Source organism: Gymnodraco acuticeps, unplaced genomic scaffold (genome assembly GCF_902827175.1).
Source record: "Gymnodraco acuticeps unplaced genomic scaffold, fGymAcu1.1, whole genome shotgun sequence".
Lineage (NCBI taxonomy): Eukaryota > Metazoa > Chordata > Actinopteri > Perciformes > Bathydraconidae > Gymnodraco > Gymnodraco acuticeps.
The window spans coordinates 585084-609351 of NW_022990295.1; the positions used below are offsets into that span (position 1 = coordinate 585084).

The 24268-nt window shown below is 42.8% G+C and overlaps 1 protein-coding gene across 14 annotated transcripts in view; it reads right to left on the minus strand.

The window, feature by feature from the left end:
- Positions 1-24268, minus strand: part of myt1lb (myelin transcription factor 1-like, b) — a 98886-nt gene that overhangs the window by 7719 nt on the left and 66899 nt on the right. For 12 of the 14 annotated variants that reach the window (XM_034222202.1, XM_034222200.1, XM_034222191.1 and 9 more), the window contains 11 exons: positions 22588-23679; positions 19337-19471; positions 15669-15759; positions 14392-14499; positions 13292-13518; positions 12303-12583; positions 7128-7355; positions 5130-5251; positions 3891-3959; positions 2828-2890; positions 2564-2647 (listed from right to left, as the gene is read on the minus strand). In XM_034222202.1, the coding sequence (XP_034078093.1) occupies positions 2564-2647; positions 2828-2890; positions 3891-3959; positions 5130-5251; positions 7128-7355; positions 12303-12583; positions 13292-13518; positions 14392-14499; positions 15669-15759; positions 19337-19471; positions 22588-23679 (2500 nt within the window). The remainder of the gene's footprint in view (positions 1-2563; positions 2648-2827; positions 2891-3890; positions 3960-5129; positions 5252-7127; positions 7356-12302; positions 12584-13291; positions 13519-14391; positions 14500-15668; positions 15760-19336; positions 19472-22587; positions 23680-24268) is intronic. The other 2 variants (XM_034222194.1, XM_034222196.1) reach the window with 2 other exon arrangements.

The window sequence follows — 24268 nt, forward strand, 5'->3', positions numbered from 1 at the left end:
ATATAAACAAAGATACCATCATCTTATTTTAAAGCAGTCCCAGTGGCAGCCTTATCACAGTCTTGGAATGCTGACAGTGCATCAAAACCAGTGCTAATCAGATCCAATGAGGCAGTAAATTATTCCAAATGTCACAACTGGCAAAATGGATTATAGGTGAAGCTAGTGGTGCAAGTATCAGTTCAGTCTACAAACAGCAGCTACCTGCTTTTAGTACAGCTTTAGGAAAGGACATGAAGATACAGCGGTATCACGTACACTGCTGTCTGCCAGCGTCTCTTTCTGTGTCATTGAAGATCATTCCCTTGGTAAGTCACAGGTATCTTCTTAAAGAGGCCCTATTATGCTGCTTTTTGGGGTTTTCCCTTTCCTGTTGTGTAATATTTATGTGTTTTGCGAATGTAATGGTCTGCAGAGGCTAACATCTCAAAAGAAGAAGAGGCACAACATACTTTAAACGTAAACAATTAGAAAAATAGGGCCCCTTTAATGAATCCATCCGCAAAGCTCTAAAAACTTGAACCCAGGAAAAACCCACACTGGTAGGACTCAATTAAATGATGACCAATTCCACACTGCACATCCAGGTAGGGCTGTGTTCAATCATATTCAAGGATTCAATATTATATTTGTTTGTCTTTCAATGGAATACGTTGGTAATAAAATCAGACATCTTCATATTGCGATACACAATTATGTCTTTTAAATGTATGATTACATCTAAATACTAACTAAAGTTATTTAGAAAATCTGATGTGAAATATTTTGAGGGAATATATCTTTAAGAAGGTGGTTTTACTTCTACATCAATATTACATTACTCCTCAGTTCAATTAGATTAACACTGTATATGGAAAATAAAGATATGGGCCATAGGTGATGTGTTTAATTATTAATCGTTTGATTAATTCCAAGAAAAATCTGGTAATTGGTTGACTTTCAACCTCACATTTAAATGTCTTTGCAAACTATTTGTCCATTACTATTTGGACAAACTCTTAATCCGCTACAAATCTTGTATTATTATTATGGTCAATGTGAAAGAAATACTGCTCCAGAAATGTCTTTACATTCTTGCTAGCCTCTCTTTCGAGGGGAACGTTGGAGACCAGTTTAAGCCAGAACTCTTCCAGCTGCCTGACACAGATATCAGCCCAGAACACCTCATCCTGACCCGAGAGCCAAACTGGTGCAACCTGCTGTCAGACAGATCCAGAGCTAACATCCAGCTGCTTGTGAATGGAGACACATGTGAGCTGTGTCAGTTCAGAGGAGCCAAACTGACCGCCATCCAGGAATCCATAATGTCCAGCAGGGAGAGCCTGCTGTGTGTCATCACCACTGTGGCAGCACAATAGGTTAGGGACAACAGCTATAGCGGGGTGGGGAGGCCGGGGTGAACTTAAATCGGCAAGACCCCTCCCTGCTGTATACATCTTTTATTTTGACTCTTCTTTTGACTTAGGAAAAAACTACAAAACCCTTTTGAAAAAAATACAAACTCCTCCCACTCTATTTATTTAAAAAAAAAATGTTTTCATCATACTGAATATAGCTTTGGGTTTTGCACTTTTTTGATTGATAGAATAAGACATTCTGAGACCTTGTAGACATTTGGGCTTTAGGGAAATTATAATAGGCATTTTCCAATATTTTCAGAATTTTTTTATATATATAATATGTACCTTTTCCGCATTTAAAATGTCAAAAAACTACTAGACTAATGATATATATTGTGTTGATTTTGTGGCTAAATTATCCCAAATGTTTTCACAATAAACTAAAGAGAAAGAGAGAAAATGACCATGTTATCATTCCTTGTCTACAGTAAATAGGGAAAATATTTGTACTCCCTTATCGCTCCATACTGCAAAAGAAAATAAACACTTTTCATTTAGAATACGGTTTGTTTAGTGTGCTTCAGTCTATGGATTTTATAGATTCCATATATCCATGTCTTCGTCTGAAGCCAGGAGAAATCTTCTCATGTTTCAAAAGCTCAAATAGTAATTCAAAATGTTTTTAAAAGATATTTCAATGTCAGTGGAGCTTAGTGACGGGTTACCTGTGTCAAACTGTGCTCAGAACGCGGCAGATTGACCAGGGTTAGAGCTGAGAAGGGCCAAAGTGTGTTATTTGTGCTCTGCACCATCGGAGAAATCAATGCAGCTGCAGGGCCGAGGCCAAAGAAGCCCGTAGTGGGATTTAGGTTCAGGAGTGGAATCAATCTCTCTCTGCCTCCTCTCACCTGTGTGTCTGAGGGGTTCACCAGAGACTTTACACAACTATAGCACATTTGTCTTGTCAGAGCCACTACTGATTTATGCCTGCTTGCATCAGTGCACACCAAAGAGCATTGCAGTGATTAGAAAACAGCACAATGCCTTTTTGTTGATCCCATTCACACAGCTTCCTTCCATCACTCAATAACAGGAAAAGAAAAGTCATGTATCATGTTTGATATTTCACATAGGAAATGTAAAGTAAGCAGTTGGTAGCAGGAGGAAGAGTTTGGGGGTTTTAAAGGGAGACAGAAGACAGACGATCTGTGTCTGCACTGTACCTGATAGGCTCCTGGTCCTCCTTGTTCTCTTTACTGTGGATGATCTTTATCCCGCTTTTCCTTGCCCTAGGACACCCTGAGAGACTGCAGATAAATGACAGTGTTACAAAGCTGAAGCATACAGTGCGTCTGTGTGAGAAAGTAGAGGCAGGGTGAAGTAAGTCTGCTTCAAGTCAATTCAGAATGTATGGGAGGCAGAAAAGGGAGATGTGTTGAAATAATGGAGGGATTAGTGGATGCGTGTATGTGGAGCGTGTGCTGTACCTTCTGTGTGAGGCGTAGTTGCCAGTGATATGTCCCGAACCATCGCACCCTGGTGTCGGGCACCTGGGGCAGAAAACACAACAAGGGCTCAGGGTCTACAGCAAAAGGTGCAGGATCTTGAGGACGATATAATCCATGTTGTGTCTAATTTATAGCTTTTGCTGTAATGTTATGCCCATTGTTGATTAAACGTGACATGGATGCCAAGATTTCCTTCATTGCTTTTGTGAACGTATCTTTTGTTTCACGATGTTGGACTTAAATCAGCCTTTGAAAATATACGGCAGAAGGGTTGGAGGGTAGGTAATTAATTAATTTGGCTTTATTCATATATGTTTATACTCACACAACCATGACAGGCGATTTATGAATGCTATACCATGTCACATTTTTTGTACTCCTGACCATTTACTAATTTTACACTATATTATCTTACGGTGACTTACAGTATAATAAATACCCATTTTTCAAAGCCCTCCAAAAATTGAACTGACATTTTTTTTAACTTAATCCCACATACACCATGCTGATTATCCTCATAGCACGCCACATGTAGATTCATCCGCGGGTGAACATAGTCCCCAACAAATGCATTTCCTTTTGTTTAGGACATTCTTTAGTATTCTTTTTTATTCATAAATGAAACTATATATTTATGACTTGTTTTAGAGATGTATGTCCTGAAATCAGAATAGACTAACACACCATTTTGACCCTTTTTTGTACAATTTGTGATGTTTAGAAAAATGTGTGTGTGTGAGTTTGTGTGTTTTGGTTACTCATTACATTGCTGGTATGTTTTTTTAAGTGTGTGTTGACAATTACAAATAATATAAAATATCACCCTTCTTAAAAAGGTTCCTTAATTATCCTTAATTCCATAAAAAGCTGTGAAATAAATCCCCATGCCTCCATTTCTGAGCAGTCTCTTGTTTCCATTCATACTGTGCTTTACGTTCCCCCATCCTACCGTTAGGTGCACTAACACTAATAAGGCGGAGCTTGGCACAATGAGCGAGACATACACATCACACATATATCAGTGAGTCATCTCAAGCCTTACTTGAGCTCTTGCGCGTTGTTGGCCAGCATACTTCGAATGCTTTTATCAGCTAAAGGACAACCTGAGAGACTGAGAAATACACCAGGGGAACATTAGTTACTCCGGAATGACACGTCAACGTTTAACACTAAATCACCTCACACAGATGTATACAAACACATGCAAACGTAAAATCAGATAATGCAGAAAAAGAAAAGCCATGATGCAAGTGCAGGGAGTTGAATTCAATGAGTTAAGCCTCTGAGTATTTGTGTCCGTAGGTAACAACAAGGACGTCTCGACATCGATTATAACTTCATATTGAGCTTGTTCAGGAGAATATGATGTATTAAGAGCCACAGCAGCCTCGAGACTGATATCATTCCGTCGCTGCAGACTCACCTCGCTCTGCACCACTCAACAATTCTGTTTGAGTCTCCTTACTTTGAATAGTAAATGCTTAGTCTGCATTGCACTGTGGGAAGGGCCTGGAGGACTGAATAACATCAGCTTAGAAGGCTTTACTCCCGGCCCATTGAGAAATCATTTTATCCCAGGCTTTAGCTTGAAAATGAGCATGTATCCAATCTGTAATTAATTTAGTCTTCACTTCTTTCATGACACCCTTGTTTCAGGATATTCAAAGGGCTAACAAATAAGATAGAAAGAGAGAGAGAGAGATTGTGCCTACAGGTGTCTGACAGCATAGTCGAGGTAAGCTGAAAACAATAAAGAGAAGTAGACTCAGGAACTCACACCTTCGATGTGTGGTGAAATTACTTGTCAGGTGACCACTTCCATTACACCCCGGTCTGGGACATCTGCCGTCAGAAAGATAGACAGACTTAAAAGCCCAAAGGGAAGGAGAAGAAATTCCTGATTTAATTGTGTCATTGTTTCCAGTTTAGCTTCACTGTCTGTGATCAATATTGAGGTTCCTGAGAGCAACAACTTGATATGGCCATGAAACAAGTGATGTTTCTTATAAAAATAAAGCTTTTAAAAGGGGGAAACTACAATTACAGCACCAGTAGATGCTATAACATGTCTGAGATCAGTGTGGACAGATAAAGCTGTTAAATAAAGGCCTATTGCCAGCCTGCAGCTCAGGTTGGCATAGGGCAGTGGTTCTCTGCGGCTAATGGGAACAAAGATGAGGGCAGAAAGCAAAGAAAGGAATAATATGAGGGGGGTAAGCAGAGCATGAGTGGGGTCAGGTGGAGAGGAGGAACAGTGGGATGAGTGGGAGGGGGCTCTTACGTTATCAGGTCCTTCTTATTCTCCTTGCACTGGGCGTACTTAGGCTTGGGGCTGGGCATGTTAACATCTGTGGTGAAGGAGCGGTCCTCCAGCAGGTCATGAAAGGGGTCCAGGTCATCTGACTGATTGTGGGTGGGATCAGAGGGAAGAGAGGAAGAAAAGACAAAAGGGAAGGAGGGAAACAGAGAGATGTAAAGGGATTGTTTTTCAATCATATCACATATATCCAACAATACAGTAAGTTATAATCACTTAAAATGTGTTTTATAACTAGCACATGATGACACTTATTTCCTGAGTTTATAATAATCAGCCTTTTTCCTTCACATTCCTTATCCCTTTGTCTGCTCATTCCGCACACACACACACACACACACACACACACGCAAACACACACACACACACACACACACACACACACACACACACACACACACACACACACACGCAAACACACACGCAAACACACACACACACACACACACACACACACACACACACACACACACACACACACACACACACACACACACACACACACACACACACACACACACACACACACACACACACACACTCCCACCTGTCATACCATGGAGTCTTGTCAATTGGAATGCTAATGGTAGAGCCTGTGTGACTATTGAGCCTCACCTGTCAGTCTACCAGAGCTGGAAAAATAGATTCCCTGGGAGGAAATAATGACTCAGTGCCAAATGAGCATGAGTGTGTGTGCGTGTGAGAACAGAGCACTGAGGGAGGTGTCTGGTGGAGATCCTGTAATGCTCTGGTGGGTCAGTAGATGGCACTGCGGTGCAGCGTCAGCCCGCAGCTGGCTGTGTTATGTGGGGCCGTGCTTTGTCTGCAGTGCATGCGAGCCGGGGCACGACGGCTTTTGATGCAAATCCTCTCTTTCCTTCCCTTCCGTGCTCGCAGTGTATGTACAGTAATGCCCATAAAGAGACAGGTCCAGATAGGGCCCAAATTATCCAGCGCTCAAGCTGTCTCAGAGTCTGTGATGCTGGGTCAGCCAGCGAGCGGCTCTAATTAAAGGGAGAGGCAGACAGGAAGGAGGACGACACACACATGCATGCACAGAGATGCAGAAACTAGGCTAGGGATGGGACTCGCACACACATGCCAACACACTCCCAACGAGACATGGGTACAAACACGGGCTCGTATGAATATTCACATCCCACACACTCCTACAGAAGCACATGTGTGTGCCTGTACACACCGACAGACGCACCCAGCAGTGGTGCATTGATTTCCAGCAGTTCTTTGATGAGATGAGCTATTCCGATTCCCTCCCAAGGTGCTACTTTGCATAATTTATTTTGGAGAAGAGCGAGATGTAAAAACAGAAAGCCAGCATGCGGGGAGCATGATACACACAGAGCAGATACCTCCACGCTGCTGACAATTAACATGCAGATTCATTAGGTTCCCCTAAAAAAAACCCTGATATGACTTTCTAATGATGCCAAGCAGTGAGTAAGACGGGGAGGTAAGAGACCTAGAAGACAATCAGACAGCAAATGTTTGACTCGGAGACACTGTGTTGTGTCAATGGCTCAGAGGGAAATCATTTGGTTTGGAGACATGGAACAGACAGTATAGGTAACACATGCCAACTGTACTGTCTATCAGATTTAAAACCACAAACTATCATATTCTACTGCTTTATAATTATTCCCAGCATCACACTATTAGTCATCTCTATTTATTATTCTACTCTTCATCATTTAAAGGAAATTGAATATGTGATGGAACATTCTGAGGAGAGAGGAGCTTGTGTATAACTGATCAGACATTTCATATTTGTATGAATAGGATTGAGTAGGAAATATGCTGTGCTTCAAATAAGAACATGTTATTGATATTTTTAAGGTGACTCAACCTTGAAAGGCAGATACTGACTGGCACGAATATTTCCCCCTTTCTGAAAAATTGACAGTAACATACATTTCCAACATTTGTCCTTATTCGTTCTCTTACTTCTTTCTCGTCCTCGTCTATGTGTTTGATCTTGGTGTAGTCTACAGGCAGGTCCCAGCAGTCGGCGGCGTCCCCCATGCCGTAGCAGCGGGAGCCCAGCAGGGCAGCTTGCCTCTGGGGTGACATGGGCTCCAGAGGGGTGAGCACCGAGTCCCCTCCGCCGCTGCACAGACGCTTGCTCATACTTAGGTCCAACGTACCGTTCTCATCAACATCCAGGCCCGGACTCTGGAAATCGGATGTGGTTTTTGGGGCGGGTTGAGTTGTGGGTTTTCAGTGAGATGGTTATGAGAAAGGGTAAGAGGATGCAGAGGGAGGCAGGGATGGAGAGAAGCGGGTAGAAGAGAGAGAGAGAGAGCGTTTCTGATTACATAGAAGTCAAACATATTCATATTCTAGGATCAGAGCTGGGCAGAACAGTAGCTGAAAAAGTGGTGAATACTTAAAAAGTACATGAAGGTGCTTGAATATTCTGTTCCTCCAGTGATCTGTTCCCTTGTGTAGTTTTTAGACGTCTTAAAAGAGGGATCAATAGCACCTGCAGTTCAAATACTTGTAACAATATTCCAATTCGTCTTTTTGTCTGCAGTGGATGAGATTAGACACTTGCGCTGTACAGTTGTGTGTCTCTCATAAAAAGGGTCAAAAGTAGAAGGTCATCAGTGCTCAAGGACGAGTGCATCCCTCCTTTTTCTTTCTCTCTCTTTCCTTCCATGGTCTCTTCTGTGTTCTGTGGCGTCAGACGGGTGTATGTGTGTGTGTGTGTGTGTGTGTGTGTGTGTGTGTGTGTGTGTGTGTGAGTGTGTGAGTGTGTGTGTCTGTGTGTGACTTTGTGTTGTGTGAGGCTAATGTGAGTGGACATCACAGGGGGGCAGGGCTGAGGGTTAGGGGTGGGGTTGAGAGCAGTGATGAGCAGCAGTGGCTGGAACTAGAACTGCTGCAATCCCAAACATAGAGGCTGTGTTCTGGGACAAAGTGGGCCACATCCAACACGGATCACTACAGAGTGTGGGTTTGTATCTATAGATCCTTGCACACTTGCCTTTTCTTTCTTCTACATATGGCACGTATCCCGTAAGGCTTGTGTTTTGGTTGGCGTGTGTGTGTCCTCTAACTTCCTTTTTCTCATCTTCCCTCTCCTTCTTGTTCTCCTTGCTCCCTTTGCAGAGTAGGACAGCCGCTCTAATGCTGATTTCAGCCGACAGTGTCCCTCGGGGGGGATTCTCCTGGTGTCTTAAGCCAAAACCTCTGTGACACACATTGACTCAAACACATAGGGGGGTGAGAGAGTTTGGACTGGGCATGAAAACTGCACGAGCTGTGGCTGAACCAAGGACTACAAAATAGAAGTAAAAAAGGGCCGAAAACCAATGTTACTGCTGGGTCACTATGTTACTATGAAAAGAGTCCTATTAAAGCGTTTGGAAAAAAATGGAAGACAAACAGAGAAATGATGGGGTTCCAAATCAAAGACTCTTGATTATATTTCCATGTATTACTATATTTCTTTGGTCTAAAATGATAGAAAATTGTGAAAAATGTCCATCCCAGCCAAGGTGATGTCTATAAATGTCTCGTTTGTCAGTCTATTATCCCAAATATATTGACTATAAAATGATATAAAACAGAGGAAAGCCGGAAAAATGTATACTATCATATTCATACCATTTGTACCTGTGTACTCTCATGTTCCAAATAACCCCAAATAACTCAGCTTCCCCGAAATGTCATTTTGGTGTCTGTTTACGCCGGGACCAAAATGTAAAATGTTTGATATTGGGCTATATAAATAAACTTTGATCGATTGATGATTGATTTATACATTAAAAACTACTAACAATGAATTGATCATTATCTAGTAAGCTATTACTTTCTGTTGTTGATTCTTTGATCAGTCATTGCAGCTTTCATTTACACTAGCACCTTTCTGCAAAACTGTGTCCTGAAAGGATTTCATGATTATGAGGTAGATTTGTCTCAATATTATATGTGTGAGTAGTGTAATATGTAAATGTGAAAGCACATTCCACAAATAAAACGTGTGAATACTATTATACATTTACAAATAAACAAACATCTTTTGTTAATCCAGTTTGTATTTGCGGATCTCAATTCTCTGTTTGTGTTCGGCTTTTACACACCCTGACTTTGGGACAAACGGACTGAACGAAAATCTACTAATGTCACTCGGCCACTTTCAAAAAATGACGTGGTTGCTGCTTCTCCAAGTAAGAGCATGCAGTCTGGTTACGCCATGGCGACAGTAACTATACCATACATGATGTAGTTGTCTGCTTCTGTCTTACACACACTCGATATTACAGCTCCAGTAAAAGTGAAATTGCAGATTTGGCTAGGAGCTGAGAAAAGAGCAAGAAGGAGGCAGAAGATGAGTATGAAATGAGTAAAGAAAGTAAGAACAATGAAGACAGTCTTTGTAAAACAAAAGGTCAAGTTGCGTAGGAACAAATCCAAGGTCAAATGCCCCATCGTGTGTTGCCACCACTCATCGTGTCCTGGTGAATATGCTCAGCTGATGGCTCTCTCTGTCAGCCGTTGTATTGTATGTCATCGTCCAATTAACATGACCCACCCCTTCATATCGAATTAACGAGGACGATATGTGAGAATGCAGCCCAGTTCTTCATTAGAGATCACCCGTCCTCGCTCTAACCCTCCCGTAACCCCTGACCCCTGTTGCCATGGAGATGCTGGGAGGAAGAGGGCCAGAGCGTGAGAGGTCACTTTCGCTTTCTCGCCGCATTACTTCTGCCCACCTATTCCACGTCTTAAAATAAAACCAGGATCACGACATGTGTTCCTCTCTGTCCTTTTCTCTCTCTCTGTCCTTCCTCCTCTACAAGGATTCTTCAGGAGGACGGCTTCATTTCCTAAAAGATGTGTGTGTTACACCAGTGTACCTTTGTGTACCGCTAGGAACGGTGAAAGCAAGTGTTGTTAAATCTGTCATCTATGTGTTCTGTTGTGAAGCTGACACATTTGAAGTCAAATCAACAACAACTTGACGAATAATGATGCTTATTTTGTGGAAGAGGATTAGAGGAAAAAAGTTTCTTTTATTTTTCTCTGTTTTTAGACAAATATATGTTTTTTTGTCAAAGAAAAAGGTCAGAATTCTGAGATTGAAGTGAGGAATTTGAGATTTCTTGAAACAAAAATGTGAATAATTTTTTGAAAAGAATTCTGGCTTTATTCTCAAAATTAAAAAAATGTTTTCACTTCTGGTCCGATCTCCAAAAAAGGTTTCACATGTGGCCCAAATCCTCTTCCGTACTATCAAGCAATTCTTGGCTCTCTGGAGTACCACATGTATCTGCTGGAATCTACACTATAGTATGCTTGAAATGTGATTGTTGTATTAATGTTAAGTGTAGTATTCATGATTTGTAGTAAATGGACTATGAAAAAACGCAGGTACAATCCTTTAAAATAATATTTCGCTAACTTTGAATGGAGCTGCTGGACTGCACAGACCACTGGTTCCAAACCTGAGGGTTGATCCCCGCTATGAGGTCACAAGATAAGTTCAAGGGGTCATTTAAAGATAACTGGCAATAAGGGAAATATTGTTCTGCAACTCAAATTTAGATTTTCTTCTGGATTTTTCTATAGTCTTTTTCTTGCTTTATTACATTCTAGTGAGTTTTTCATCTCCAGACCTTGATCAGTTATTATCTGATGTTTAACGGAGGAAATTCGATTTTGGTTGAATAAATGTAACAAGCAGCAGATTGAGACGACGGGAAACAGACCGATAGACAGGCTGAAAATATAAGGAGGCGAGAATAGAAGAGTGTGTGAAGTTTCATTCAAACATAGAGAGGAACAGTGTGTGCCACGAGGTGAGGTGTGGAGATGAAAGAGGGAGAAGAAAAAGAAGAAACTCTCTGAAGTCTCCCATCTTCCCATCCTGCCCCGAGAGCTTCCTGCCTGTCTGCCCGGAGCAGGGGAAGGACAGACAATGGGATGAGTTTAGGACCGGAGGAAGTCCTCGGGCGTTTGTTCCCGCCAAGTGTATTCCGTTCCACTTTTCTTTGGGGGAACGTTGCTTTTGGCTTTTATCCTTTCTTCTCCCCTCTTTTTCCTCCTCTCCTGTATCCTCCTCTCCTCCCTTTCTGCACTGTGACATTAAGAAGCATCCCACCAAAAAGGCTTTCTTTGCTCTCATTCAATCCAACCACCTTCCCTTATTCTCCAGCAGTCAACATTAGCAATGAGCCAGCATTAGCCTTCTGCTGTGCTCTCTCTTCCTGGTCTGTAGCTTAGCATCTGGGTGCAGATAATACAGAAACAGCGCCACCTTATCTCCTCAGAAATGACACACTGGGCTCACGCCGTGTCAAGCGGCGCCTGGTCCCGCTCCTATCTGATCCCGCTCCTATCTGATCCCGTGACGGAAAATGAAAAACTGCCCTGCTGAGCCCTGAGTGTGAGACACAGCACAACAGATCTTTAAGGGAGTGTGTGTATGTGTGTGTGCGTGTGTGGTGCGCAGCTCAACTCCTCCTATCTCTGTCAGTTCTCACTGCCAGTATTAGTATAATGAAAGAAGCACAGAGATAATCTGTCAGTGGATTGTATTGTGACTGCAGCGAAGGGCAGAGGTGAAGTGAATATAGAGTCATGTAAAAACAAGGGTTTCACTTTTTTCCCTATTGAAAAAAAGAGTTTCAACTGAACTGAACTAAAACCCAGCAGCATACACCTGTTGATGACACTTCAGGGCCTGTGTCTCCACATTGTAGTTACTCTTTCTGAGCCATGCACACAGTGTATTATTTGATGGCGCACCGCAGCCAGCGTTTCGAGACTCAAATATTTCAACTTTTCAGAAAATTGCTGACCTAAAAGCCAATTTGTTAGCAGATGGCTGGACGGACACTGGATGTTGCTGCTGTCGGTGAGTGTTGTACTTTTATCCCGGTACAAGGCTTGTCTTCATGCTCTACGGCTGTCAGTTTGAGTGGTGAAGCTTAGTTAAATATAAAATCCATTAAAAAAGTGATGGGAGCATTTTTTGTTTTGAAAGGTTGGGAAGAGGCTCTGCCAAGGGCCCTAAAAGACGCTATGTGGACACAGGACAGGGCCTTCGTTTTCCTTCGTTGGCACTTGGCCAACAGAATGTACTATATGACTGTCCCTAGCCCCTCCTACCTGCGAGCAGAGGTCCTGAAGCTTCCCCCCCAGGCCGTGGGGCATCTCTCGGCACCGCGTGGACAGGTTGAGGATGGCGGTGGCGGCCATGTGGGCGGCCTCCATGTCGTGACTGAAGTCGAAGCTGCTCTTGCTGCAGGTGCTGCTGGCGCTGCTGCCCCCACCCCCTCGGCCTCCTCCCGCGCCCCCCACCCCACAGCTCAGGCTGCTGCTGCTGCTGCTGGGGGCGTAGGTGCTGGTGGTGCTGCTGGCCGAGCTGGACGTCTTGCAGTAACGCTTGGCTGAGGGTCGCATTCAAGACATTCAAAATGAAAAGAGGGCTGATGCATTTAGATTAATACTGAAAATCATGATATGGATTTACGTGACTTGAAATGCAGGTGCACTCATACTTTTTCCCATTCATAAAAGTAAGTTAATTGACTTTATACGGTCATCCAAAAGTATATCCATGACAAAGTTAGCTTTTACATTTGTTTATCTTTGGCCCTTGCAAACATCAAATTGTATTAATTCTAAAATATGTCTTGGAATAGTTTAAGAAGATGATTACAATCTCTGCCCTAAATTGAGAGTTTATAGATGCATATAACGTAGCCTTGAAAAATAAATCTGTTAGATCTAGTAATTACATTGCATGGAAAAGGATTAGAGGGGCACTCCTTTTTTGCATTCTGCCTGAATGCCTGAGAAAGTGAAAAAAATCCTTTTTGATCAGCTCTCAAATAATTGTGACCATATTTCTCTTCCGTAAAATCGACACTGTTATCTAAAACAAAAATATATACCACATCAGAACATTTGAACTATTCTTGTGAGCCTGTAATGTTTATGGCTTGTGGTGTTTTCATAATCTGGTGAGCACACTTATGAGTTGACCCAATCCTGAATAACTCAAACTTTAAAATCCACCAATGGAGAAATGAAGAAGGTGACACGGGAATGTTTTCTGAAAATAAAGTTGGATTTGTATTTTTGTAGAGCAGTACCGTCATATCCTTTGGGGGAGGAGTCTCTCTGGCCGTGAACTTTGGGTGCGATGGCCCGTTTCCCGTACACCGGGTGGTTGGTGCTGCCGTCGAAGGCGCTGTAGTCGAAGCTGGTCTTGGAGTACTTCTCCAGCTCCTTGGCCAGGTTGGAGCGCGGCGTGCTGGTGGAGACATTGTTCTTGTAACCATACTGTGGATAGTCCAGTTGTTTGACAAAGCACATAGGCCTGGAAAATAAATGACGAGGGGGTGGAAGTTGGACTGAGGCACTCAAGATTGCCCAGGGGAAGGAGAGGGAACTTCATGCAACTTGCATCTGCCCAAAAGAAAAGGGCAGATGCAAGGGTATGAGCAGAGGTTCATGGAAACACTCCAGGATTGGAAGATGGAGGATGAAACTAGTAGATGGTTGAGATGATTAAGAGTTTGGGGCCTCCATTGTTTACACTATATTCATGGATGCTTTCTCCCCCGTATATAATAATATCTCTGCTACAAGTGATTTATTTTGTACCTAGACAATAAAAAAACTGCCAAAATTGAATTTCCACATTCATTATACTGGCATACTTCTGATGTGCTCTTATCATTTGATATGCATTTATATCCCAAATCTAAGAACAGGAAGAAATGAAAAGCAGGATTGTATGCTGTTGATGTTCAGTTCATTCAAAAAGCTCTGCCTGCGCTATGATACATGAGGCCAATTTTGTCAGGATCTAATAAAACCGTTTGCCTTCGACAGTGAGCGCAGAAATGAACATGCAGCCTGTTGGAAGTATTCTCAGGGGACAGGAGAACGTAAACATAAAACAAAAAGGGGGGACTCAAATCTCCGCCGCTTCAAGAAATGAAGGGGAAAAAAAGAACAAAACATTCCAGCGTGACTGAATAAATGATATAATACAGACAGTATAATTGAACACAAAACACACATGCCCTTTTAGTGCCTGACCACCTACTATACAGCCAATGGATTGAATAACAAAGGCTGCAGAAGGACTTTTATCTATGCTATCTGCTTTCTATCCCATATTTAGGCTACGTCCAACCTATCATTTCATATGGGATGTATATCAAATCGAGAAGGGGAATACTACCTTAGGACTCGGTCAGAGGCCTGGTTGGATTTGGGGAGGTCGCAGCCCACGTGCTTCTCCTGCGCTTTGGCCAGTTTCTCGGCTGCAGCGATGGGACATCCCGACAGACTGAAATAAGAATGAAACCTAAGCAATGGAACTTACTTTTGAAACATTTTGATAGGTGAAAATGTTATCATAATAGCACATGCTGTTAAAAGTGTGGGGTACATGTCAGCCGCCAAAAACCTGACCAGCTTAAAATACTAACTCATTAATGTTCATCACTTGTAACTCTTAAAAGTGGCAACAGCTTGCATGTTTCTGGTTGATCGGTTTTAAATAATTCTAACAATAGATATTCCCATATGGACAAGTACATAATGTGCATGTATTTCCTTCAAACATGTGCTGACAAGACACAACAACACTTGGGCTGTTCACCTACAGCATGTTCCGGTTGGATTTACGTCTGTAAAACTTCCTGACTGACCAAATGTCACAAAAGTTCATGTTGTTATTCTTAACCCCTATTACTCCCCATCCAGTCTGTCACTGTAGTGTGCCGGGCCGTGGTGAAAAAAATGATCTTTGACAATGGCCTGAAGCCAGTGTGGAGTTCCTGAGCTGCTGTCATGGGACGTGTGCCGGTATAACGGTGTGTATCAGGTGCCAGAGTTTATGGAGGTTTATATCAGCGCTTTCTAGTAAAAGTGAAAGTATACTGTGCGTGCCTATTTTCACTGAACCCAGCGTGGATGCATGCTGCTGCTCCCGGGTCTGCACCTCTCTTGTCACCCCTGCTGAGTGGCAGAAAGGTGCTAATGGCTACTGCTACGCCCGACTCCCTGAGCATCTGCTGTGTGTGACACTCCTCTCTCACTGTCACCTCGCCCCGTCTGACAGCACTGGCGACAGCGCCCTGCTATTTCAGTTATTCCCTCCAAACCTGCACCTGATGGATGCAGTTCTTTTGCCACGAGCTGATGAATGATTTATGCTGTGGAGGGTGTGAATTGCTGCATTCTAATCAGTCTCGGTTAAACCACGGGAAAGGTAGGCAGCTGAACTGCTTTTATGATTCATTTTGAGCAAGCATTATAAGAAGGAATGTACTTTTCCACACACCGAAAATAATATGTTGCAAAGACAAAAAATAATGGGTTTCACAATAAATAAAAAAAACGAGAAATTAGACAATTATTTCCAAACAAAAATGTAAAAAATAAGTCCCAAGGTGAAAAAAGAAAGGTGCATTATGGACAGTGCCAGTTTCTTGCGGGCAGGCTGTCACTTACCTTCTGTGGGAGTTTCTGTTGCTATTGACATGGCCGCGTCCCGTGCAGCCCAGCGTAGGACACTTAAGAACATTCTCATACATAGCCACGACTTCACGCAGACAGCAGATAGGAGTGAAAGACAGGGAAGGTTAGGAGCCCCTTACGATCACGCATGAGCTCTATTAGTGTATGAGGAGCTTGGCATTATAAACATCATTAAGAAATGAGCCTGTGCGAACCCAAATGACCTTTTCTTCATTTTAATGAACACTAGTTTGAGAGGGCAGGCAAGGTTTCCCACCATATTGCTACCACTTATCCGGCCTTTCAAATTAGTATTCATGGAATAGGGGACAGTCATGAATAAAAAGATGTCATTTAGGTTTAACAGGACAAAGCCAGCGAGACAGAAATGGAGGGAAATTCTAGGCATGCAGAGCAACCAACAGCCAGCAATCATGCAAAACACAAAACCTTGAAATCAATGGGGGACGCAGACACATGGAACACAGCCCTCTGATAGACTGTTACCATTCTGTGCGTTGTTAGGGTAGAGAGTGCAGTCTTCAATACCATTTACCATTAAAACAGTCCATAACTGTCTCAGATCCCCTCGGCAACCAGCCAATTAGATTAATGATCTATGGATGTCCGAGTGGAGCCGTTGGAGCCCTGCAGGCGGGGGCGCGGGGAAGGGTCGTCTCCAAATCAGCGGCTCGCAGGGCCAAACCCCACTGGCACCAGCTTCATCATTATCACCCCCTTAAACTTTAACCCCTCATCTTCCTCCTTCCCTTACATACTAATTGGCGTTGGCTGCAGGTAATTGGACGAAGCCTGCCACCTCAACATGCCACAAGCCAATACATTATATATGCTGGTGCCACCATGCCCTCTGCAGACACACAGAGAACGGCAAGAAATTAAACTGTGGTTATGTAACTAAGCGTCGTACTTAAGTGTTTATTTGAGGTACTTTAGGGAAATATTGTATTTTTTACTTTATTTACCCTACAGCTTTAGTTACTTTACAGATTAAAACTTGGGCATAAAACATCAAACATATGAGATATGATGTTTGTTTCTAACAAATTAAACTAGCCACTAGACTTCTTTTTAAGAGATTTATGAATCGGCGACCAATAACAAATATCTAATTTTCATTTTTTTTTAGAATAATCTTGTGTGTTTTGGAACATTCTCAATTACAGTGTGTTATTAGTACTTTTACTCAAGTAAAGTATCTGAATACTACTTTCACCACTAAATGAAAGCACTAAGCCTGATCCAGTGAGAAAAGTATGACAGGAGGGTGCAAACAGGAAGCAATGTGCCTCCAAATGCAGACGTGGTAATTCCCTTTTAAAGACAAAAACAAAGACTCCCATGTGAGCTAGTTCAATATTTTAGCACGCCACAGAAAGGAGCCACAATGAGCAAACAGGAATGGGAGTTAATGAATTTGAGATATAATTTAATCGTCATTTTTCACATTTCCCAAGGAACAGTCTGGTTGCCCCGTGTGATTTCCCAATTAGATGGAGCCACTGCATTAATAATACATTGTCCATTCAGCAGAGCAAATGTGTTAATAGAAGAGAGAGACTTGCCCACAGCTAAATCCTCCCTACAGGGTCATTTTGTGTCAAATCAGATAGAGCGTTTTCGTTTACATATTTGATTTTGTTTAAATCTTTTGTATGTGCTATTTGAGAGCAAAAAAACTAGTTTTGCTAAATATCTTTGGCTCATTTTGGAGATTACAGAGTTGATTGCCACTTGGAACATTGCCATTTTCCCCTACAAAATCTCTTAGGCATGAAAGCTATTTTGATGGTTCAATATCTTCAGACATATAACTCATAATGATTGAAAGGCACAAGAAGATGTCATATATTTCATCACTGGCCCTTGACAATGGAAGACATTGCAAAATGGGTGTTTTGGGGCCCCTGGCAGTCCTCCAAAGTACAAACGTATGGATGTATTTCCTGGTAAAATGCAGAATTAGATTTATTGTTTTGGCAAAGTTCAGAGGCCTTGACATGAACAGTCAGATATATGACAAGTACAACAATTAAGGTTGCCAAAATAGCAATGAGAAGGCTCATGTCTTTTAATACTCACAATATTGCCAAAACATATTTTTTGCTCTCAAATATGAGATTGCTCATCTATACTTTTAAAGTAGTGAAGCACAAAGTGTGCATGGGGCTGTTTACCAGATATTAACAAAGTCTGGTGATAATGAAGATATATCTCAACCAAAAGCAGGTAACTCAGAGAAGGTCACCTCTAAACAGCAACATGACTCTGGGTGTGTGTGTGTGTGTGTGTGTGTGTGTGTGTGTGTATGTGTGTGTGTGTGTGTGTGTGTGTGTGTGTGTGTGTGTGTGTGTGTGTGTGTGTGTGTGTGTGTGTGTTTCAATCTCAAGTATCCTATGGAAGTGAGGAGCAAAGGGCCGAAGATGATGCCACAAAGATCAAGAAACTAACTTTTTGTGATCCAAAGCACCCTGTGCCGTATTACTTGTATCGTTTCCCCCAAAAAGTCAGCCCCATCAACACAAGTGAGGAACAGGAGGAGGAACGGAGACATCATGTTCCAACATCTCCAGTGACAATCAATTCAAGTCCATTCCAAATTCCATTTTGGGGCTCTTGATCCCAGCCAAGGTCAAGTGCTCTGAGTCATTTTGCATTTCTCTGAGACGTCTCAGGTGAGGGACCTGAATGTGAGCGGCGCTCCGCAGAACAAGAGTCAGCTGACACTGCTCGTCTTTAATGCTAACTCATTCATTTGCCATTATTAAACCCTCTTTTATTTTGATTGCAGTCTGGGTCATGACTGATCATAACTGGATGTTCACGCGGCACTCAATGAAACGTATAAAAGGGCTTTTATTGAGAAGTTGGCACAAGGTGAACAAGACTAAATAGCCAGGGTAATATCTCCAAAGGCAAAACTCACTATTTATTCAAGGCTAATGTTTATTGCCACTTCACTTGATCCGTGGCTTAGAGATGCTGTGTGATAGAGCCCTTCTATTCAACAGAACTTAATTAAGCAAGGAATACAAATAGATACAGGGGTGTATGGCATGGATGACTGAGGCAGGCACATTGTTATCAAGATCTGGGAACAGCTGGGAGTTTTTTGAGAAAAACATAAAAGGTGAAGACACATTAAAACTCTACAAAAATGAGATACAAAAGCATGGCATTCAACCTTTTCTTATCAGTCACATATTGATGAGAAGAAGCATGCAACACATTTAACCTTACAATGGTGAAACCAACAAGTAGATAGGACTGCATATGCATTTACCAACTGTCAGTCAATGTATGGAGGAAAAAGTCTCATGCAGTCATGTAAATCAGTGATTGACAGCTCTTGGCCATCCCACCAATTACTGAACAGCCTCTATTTGCACATCACCAAGGCTTCCTTTCCCACCTCATCACCACGGCACACAGGACAGGCATTCCGCAAGCAAAACCATGGCCACATGCAAAAGGTCACAAGAGAAGTGCAGCTGTGACCTGTCTGACTCTCACTGCCCCCCCCCCAAACACATAACAGCAAGGACACATCACACAGAACAGTGATCACAGGAAACATGCCGATTCCTGATCACCAGAGGACAGGACGGTTGGATATATAGGTGTGTACGACTAGTGCTTACTTTCTGGTGGCACCCTGTCTTTGTGCGGACAGCCCGACAGACTCCGGTGGTGGGGGTACAGGCCCGTCACGTGCCCCGTGCCGTCACAGCCCGGTGTCGGACATCGACTCTCCTTCTTGTCTGCACGTGAAATATCTGTGAGCAAAAAGTCATTTTGTGATGATCACACATGAGAAATGCTGAACTGAGCACAAGGTTACAAGGGAGTTAAAATACCATTGGGGGGATAACTAAAAGTGTATTATGTTGTGTTGAGAGCTGTGAACAGCTTTATCAGTAAGGAACAGATGTTAACAAAACATATGCAGTTTGGATTGTGATGGTCCGTCTGTTCTGGATTTCATTGACTTTTCAAAAACTATTTCTAGTGGCATCATTTCTAGGAGGTTCATGGCGCTCTTCGCAATCACATTTTGAACAATATATTTATTTATTGCTTTTATAAATTGTTTTAAAACAGTAAATTATCACAATTTGATTCTATTTGAATCCAATGGGTATACAGTAGTTGAGTTATTTTCAGTTTTAGTTGAAGAACCTGACTTTACCCTTCTACTTGCTGAAACCAAGTCTTGACTATTGTAACCAAAACAGTAGTTTTTTTAAATGTATTTTTTTTTCTTATTTTTTGACCATTATTTATTGCTGTGCTTATTTGAAGTAACGTAGTGAAGACAAATATGCCACAATTGGCTCGCTGACGGCTCTTTTGATCATGAATTTTGTTTACCGTAATGAAATTGTGAAAATTAGTGAAATATTCCGACTCTCGGGTTAGTGACCTTCAACAGAAAGCATTTCAGCACTTCAGTTCAGATTCAAACAAGATGAATTACAGTGTATTAGGTGAGTGTGACAATAAGGGTTCAAAGAGCACATACTGTACACACACACACACACACACACACACACACACACACACACACACACACACACACACACACACACACACACACACACACACACACACACACACACACCACACACACACACACACACACGCACGCACACACACACACACACACACACACACACACACACACACACACACACACACACACACACACACACACACACACACTCATTGTCTTTCCCTCCCCAAAAACCTCTTCCATTTATCCGAAGCCCAGATCAGATATAGTTTCCACCAAAAAGCACCAACGCCCAGCTGTGCCAACTGGCATTGTTTCTCTGTAACCGTCCACCTTTAAATCACTTTGACTCTCAAACAAGGTCGAGGAATGTTCTTACAATCGACCTGCAATGGCTCTAGTTGGGTGCATTACCATTTAAAATCCAAATTAGGATAATATACGAAGCAATAAGGGCCTTTAATATATTTTCACAGCAGAGAGACAGGAGAATAGTGCTGTATCAGATTGTGTATCAATTTGGAGTCATTTGAGTGACAGAAACCATTATCTAGAGCAAGTATTAGCCAAGTGGACAGGGGAGCAGCCATTATCTCATGCCACAGAAAGACAGACCACTGATTAAAGTTTTACAGGCCTGTGTAACTTAGCAGCTCAACCTAAGGCCCTTTCTGGCAAACCAAAATAAAAGCAGAGTTTGTGGAGTAAGAGAAGAACAATCATGTGAAGGGGGTTGAGAAAGGACTACATTGAGGGGCATGGAGCACACCTACTCATACAATTACAAATGAGTCACCAAATGAAATCCCATGCCGCATTCATCAGGAAAAAGCACCTCATTATCCTCCATGGCTATCATCTATCCATGTCACGTTAGGAGCATATGAGTGTGGTACACATTTGCTGTGTCATGTCAGCCTCTCATCTGCACCAGTGAAATAAAGGCAGGGAAATGCGTGTTGATGAAGAACTCGTCTGCATCTTAATAATGGTTTCTTTTGAGAAAGATTACATTGGGTTTTAGTGCTTGAACAGCAGGTTGGATATCATTCTGTATTTCCACATGGCCTACGTGATGTTGCCGTGTGTTCCGCCTGCTTCCATTGCAGGGAGTGGAAGCAGCAGAGTGGAAGGCATATTAGAAAGCAGGGGATATTGATTGTGGCTGGGGACGGTCTGCGCTTTGCATAGCAAATGGCCCCCATTACCATACCATCTCTGGATAATTAATGTGCAGTCAGTTGGGCTGCCGTTCGTTATCGGTCATTTTGATACTGTTACATTTTCATCTCAGCTCGTGCTTCTCTTAGGAGCAGGGCTCTTCCCTGAACCCCCCTCCCCCATCTGATCCCCCCTCCCTCTCCATGTTCTGTTTTATGAATCACATAGGAACCTTGGTCAGCGAGTGTCTGCCACTATCTCCCCCGAAGAGAGATGTTATCGTGACGCAACTGTCTTTTGCGTCCTCTCATTATTCCGACATTAGCCAGACACCGAGGCCACGGAAAGCTTAACATTTGTGTGGCATTTAAGGCGCAATATATACCTGCTGTGAGTCGTGTGGCATTAAAGGCGTAATATAACCCAGCTGTAAATAAGCATGCTTTAATTGGTTGGCCTCATCTGATATGTTCCTTGTGGGGGGAATTTATCTAACCTAACTTAGTGTGAACATTGTTGCAGTCTGGGAAATGATGAGAGGAACAATCAAGAGTTGATGAAAGCATGAAATTAGACACTGGAAATGCCACTGCAACTCTCTATGTTTAAGAGCATACATCGAGCACATTACCAGTTAACTGTATTACTACTGATGCCATGCTGCAGTCTTGGCACTATACGATTAGCCATATTAGTCTTTCTGTGATTTTAGTAAACATCAATCTAAATGGTAGGTCATAGGTGTTACAAACAAGGGTACAATGTTTTTCATGTTCCCTGCAAAATGAATCCTCTCTAAAGGCAGAGGCCTCTGTTTTGTAGCTTCCTCTCCAGAGTGCTTGCGCAGGTTTAAAAATAGGCAGCTTTACCCCAAGCTGCATCGCAGGGATGAGATTTGCGGTCCTAACAGGCCGTGCAGATTGCCATTACTTATGCCTGACAAGCCGACCCTCTGATGTTTCCATGCTGGCCTATTTTAACAACATAAGCTGCTGCTGCCGCTCCCGCTGCTACCGAGATGCGAATTTCCAAATTGGCTGAAAAAGGCTTGTCCTGGGGTTATGGTGAGGTTCCCAGAATGCATGTGGGCTGTCTTCAGTACAGGATAGATGAGAATACAGAGCAAAACAGCGGCAGACAAACATTTTACCTGAGCTTGCTAAATGAGGAAAAAATGTCTACAATTGTCTATTTTCCAATTGAGAAATAAGCACTCACCTTTATGGTAGAAAGGCTTCTTCATACCATCATGAAGCCGGGCTTTGCGCTCCACACCGTAGCCGTGCCGTGGTCCATGGTCGTCATGGCCGTACCTCGCCCCGTCTCTCCTGGCAGCCTCGGCCGCCATTTTATCCCGCATTGCCTTGGCGCGTTCTGACTCTAGTGCAATGGCCTTCTCCAACAGAGACAGGTTACCCTTTGTCATGTCAAACACTTCTTCCGATCGGTCCGACGTCACAGAGGCCGTGTCCTCGTCAAAGTCCCGCAGGTTGGTGTGATATCGGTTCTCCTGCGTGCAACTGGCGAAGGCCTTGGAGCGTGGGCTCAGCTGCTCCTCCAGCTTCAACAGATTGTCCATGTCGGAATAGTTTCTTTCAAGCGACCGCCTGTCGTCTTGGTGGAAATTCCCGTAGTTGTGATGCTGGGCCGGTTGATTGGGATCTCCGCACGGAAAATGGTTTTGCCCGGGTGGTCCATTTCGGTCAGTGGACTTGGTTTCGCTAAGTTTCCGAGCCAAGTCGAAGCATTGGTTCCGTAGGCACTCCAGACTGCTTAAACAAACTTCCTCGTCGCTGTTTTCTATTTGTCCATTACTGTTGATCTTAACTTGTCCGTTACCACCATTGTGACCGTTGTGAGGATAAGCATTCTCCGTGCCGTCCTCAAACTCCTGACCCTCTAAATTGTCAGAAAGTACCGCGCCGTGACCTTGTGCTAGAAGTTTAAGCGAGTCCACCGTCTCCCGAACCACGTCACTGTCAACGTCCAAACTCAGATTCCCCCTCTGTGGTCCATCCCCTTCCTCCTCTTCCTCGTCCTCCTCTTCGTCCTCCTCATCCTCCTCTTCATCATCATCATCCTCTTCCTCAGCACTGTTCGAGGAGTTGCTGTTCAACTCAGATTCCGTCAAGGCTCGGTTGGCGGCGTCTTCTGCGATCTTGCCCAGGTTGAGGAGGGACTTGGCCACGAGTTCATCGTAGTTCTCGTACTCTTCGCCGTTGTCCTTCCCCCCTGGTGGGCCAGATCTGGCATCGCCGCCGCCACCTCGACGGACGCCCACCCCCTCGCTGCTGCTCATCTGATCGTCCTCTGTTGGAAAGAAAGAACAAACCTCTTGTAATTTAATTTCCGTCATTCTATTTTACTGGTAAATCAGATTTCTGGGCTTGGTCCATCTAAATTGGATAAGGAACTCTTTGCTTCCCCTAATCATTTACTTTGAGCGTCTTAACAGCAGCTTGTGTTCTGAATTGTGAATCAGCACAGGAAGTTAAATATAGTGGCTGGGGAAAGTTCCAGAGAAAGATGCTCTGGTAAATGGTAATCTATGAAACCAGGGACTTTATCTACGGCCTGTCATATATTTGCCCTTATTTCCTGGAAGTCTTTGTGAAAATAAATCAGGTTTTTAGAGTAATAATATTACAGAGGAATTCTGCAAATAGTTGCAAATGAGATAATATTGTATTCATTGTTCAGCTGTATCAAAACATTGTGAGAATATCTTTGAATTACAGACAGCTTCTTTTTTAAATTTTTTTTACAGAAGATTTTAAAATATGTCGAAAATCTGAGAGATAATATGATGTTCCATCTGCAACATGATGAACCCCCGTCAGTAGCTATTCATCGTTTGCGAGCAAAGTTATTTTTCCATTCAATCATCAGTATCTTTAGA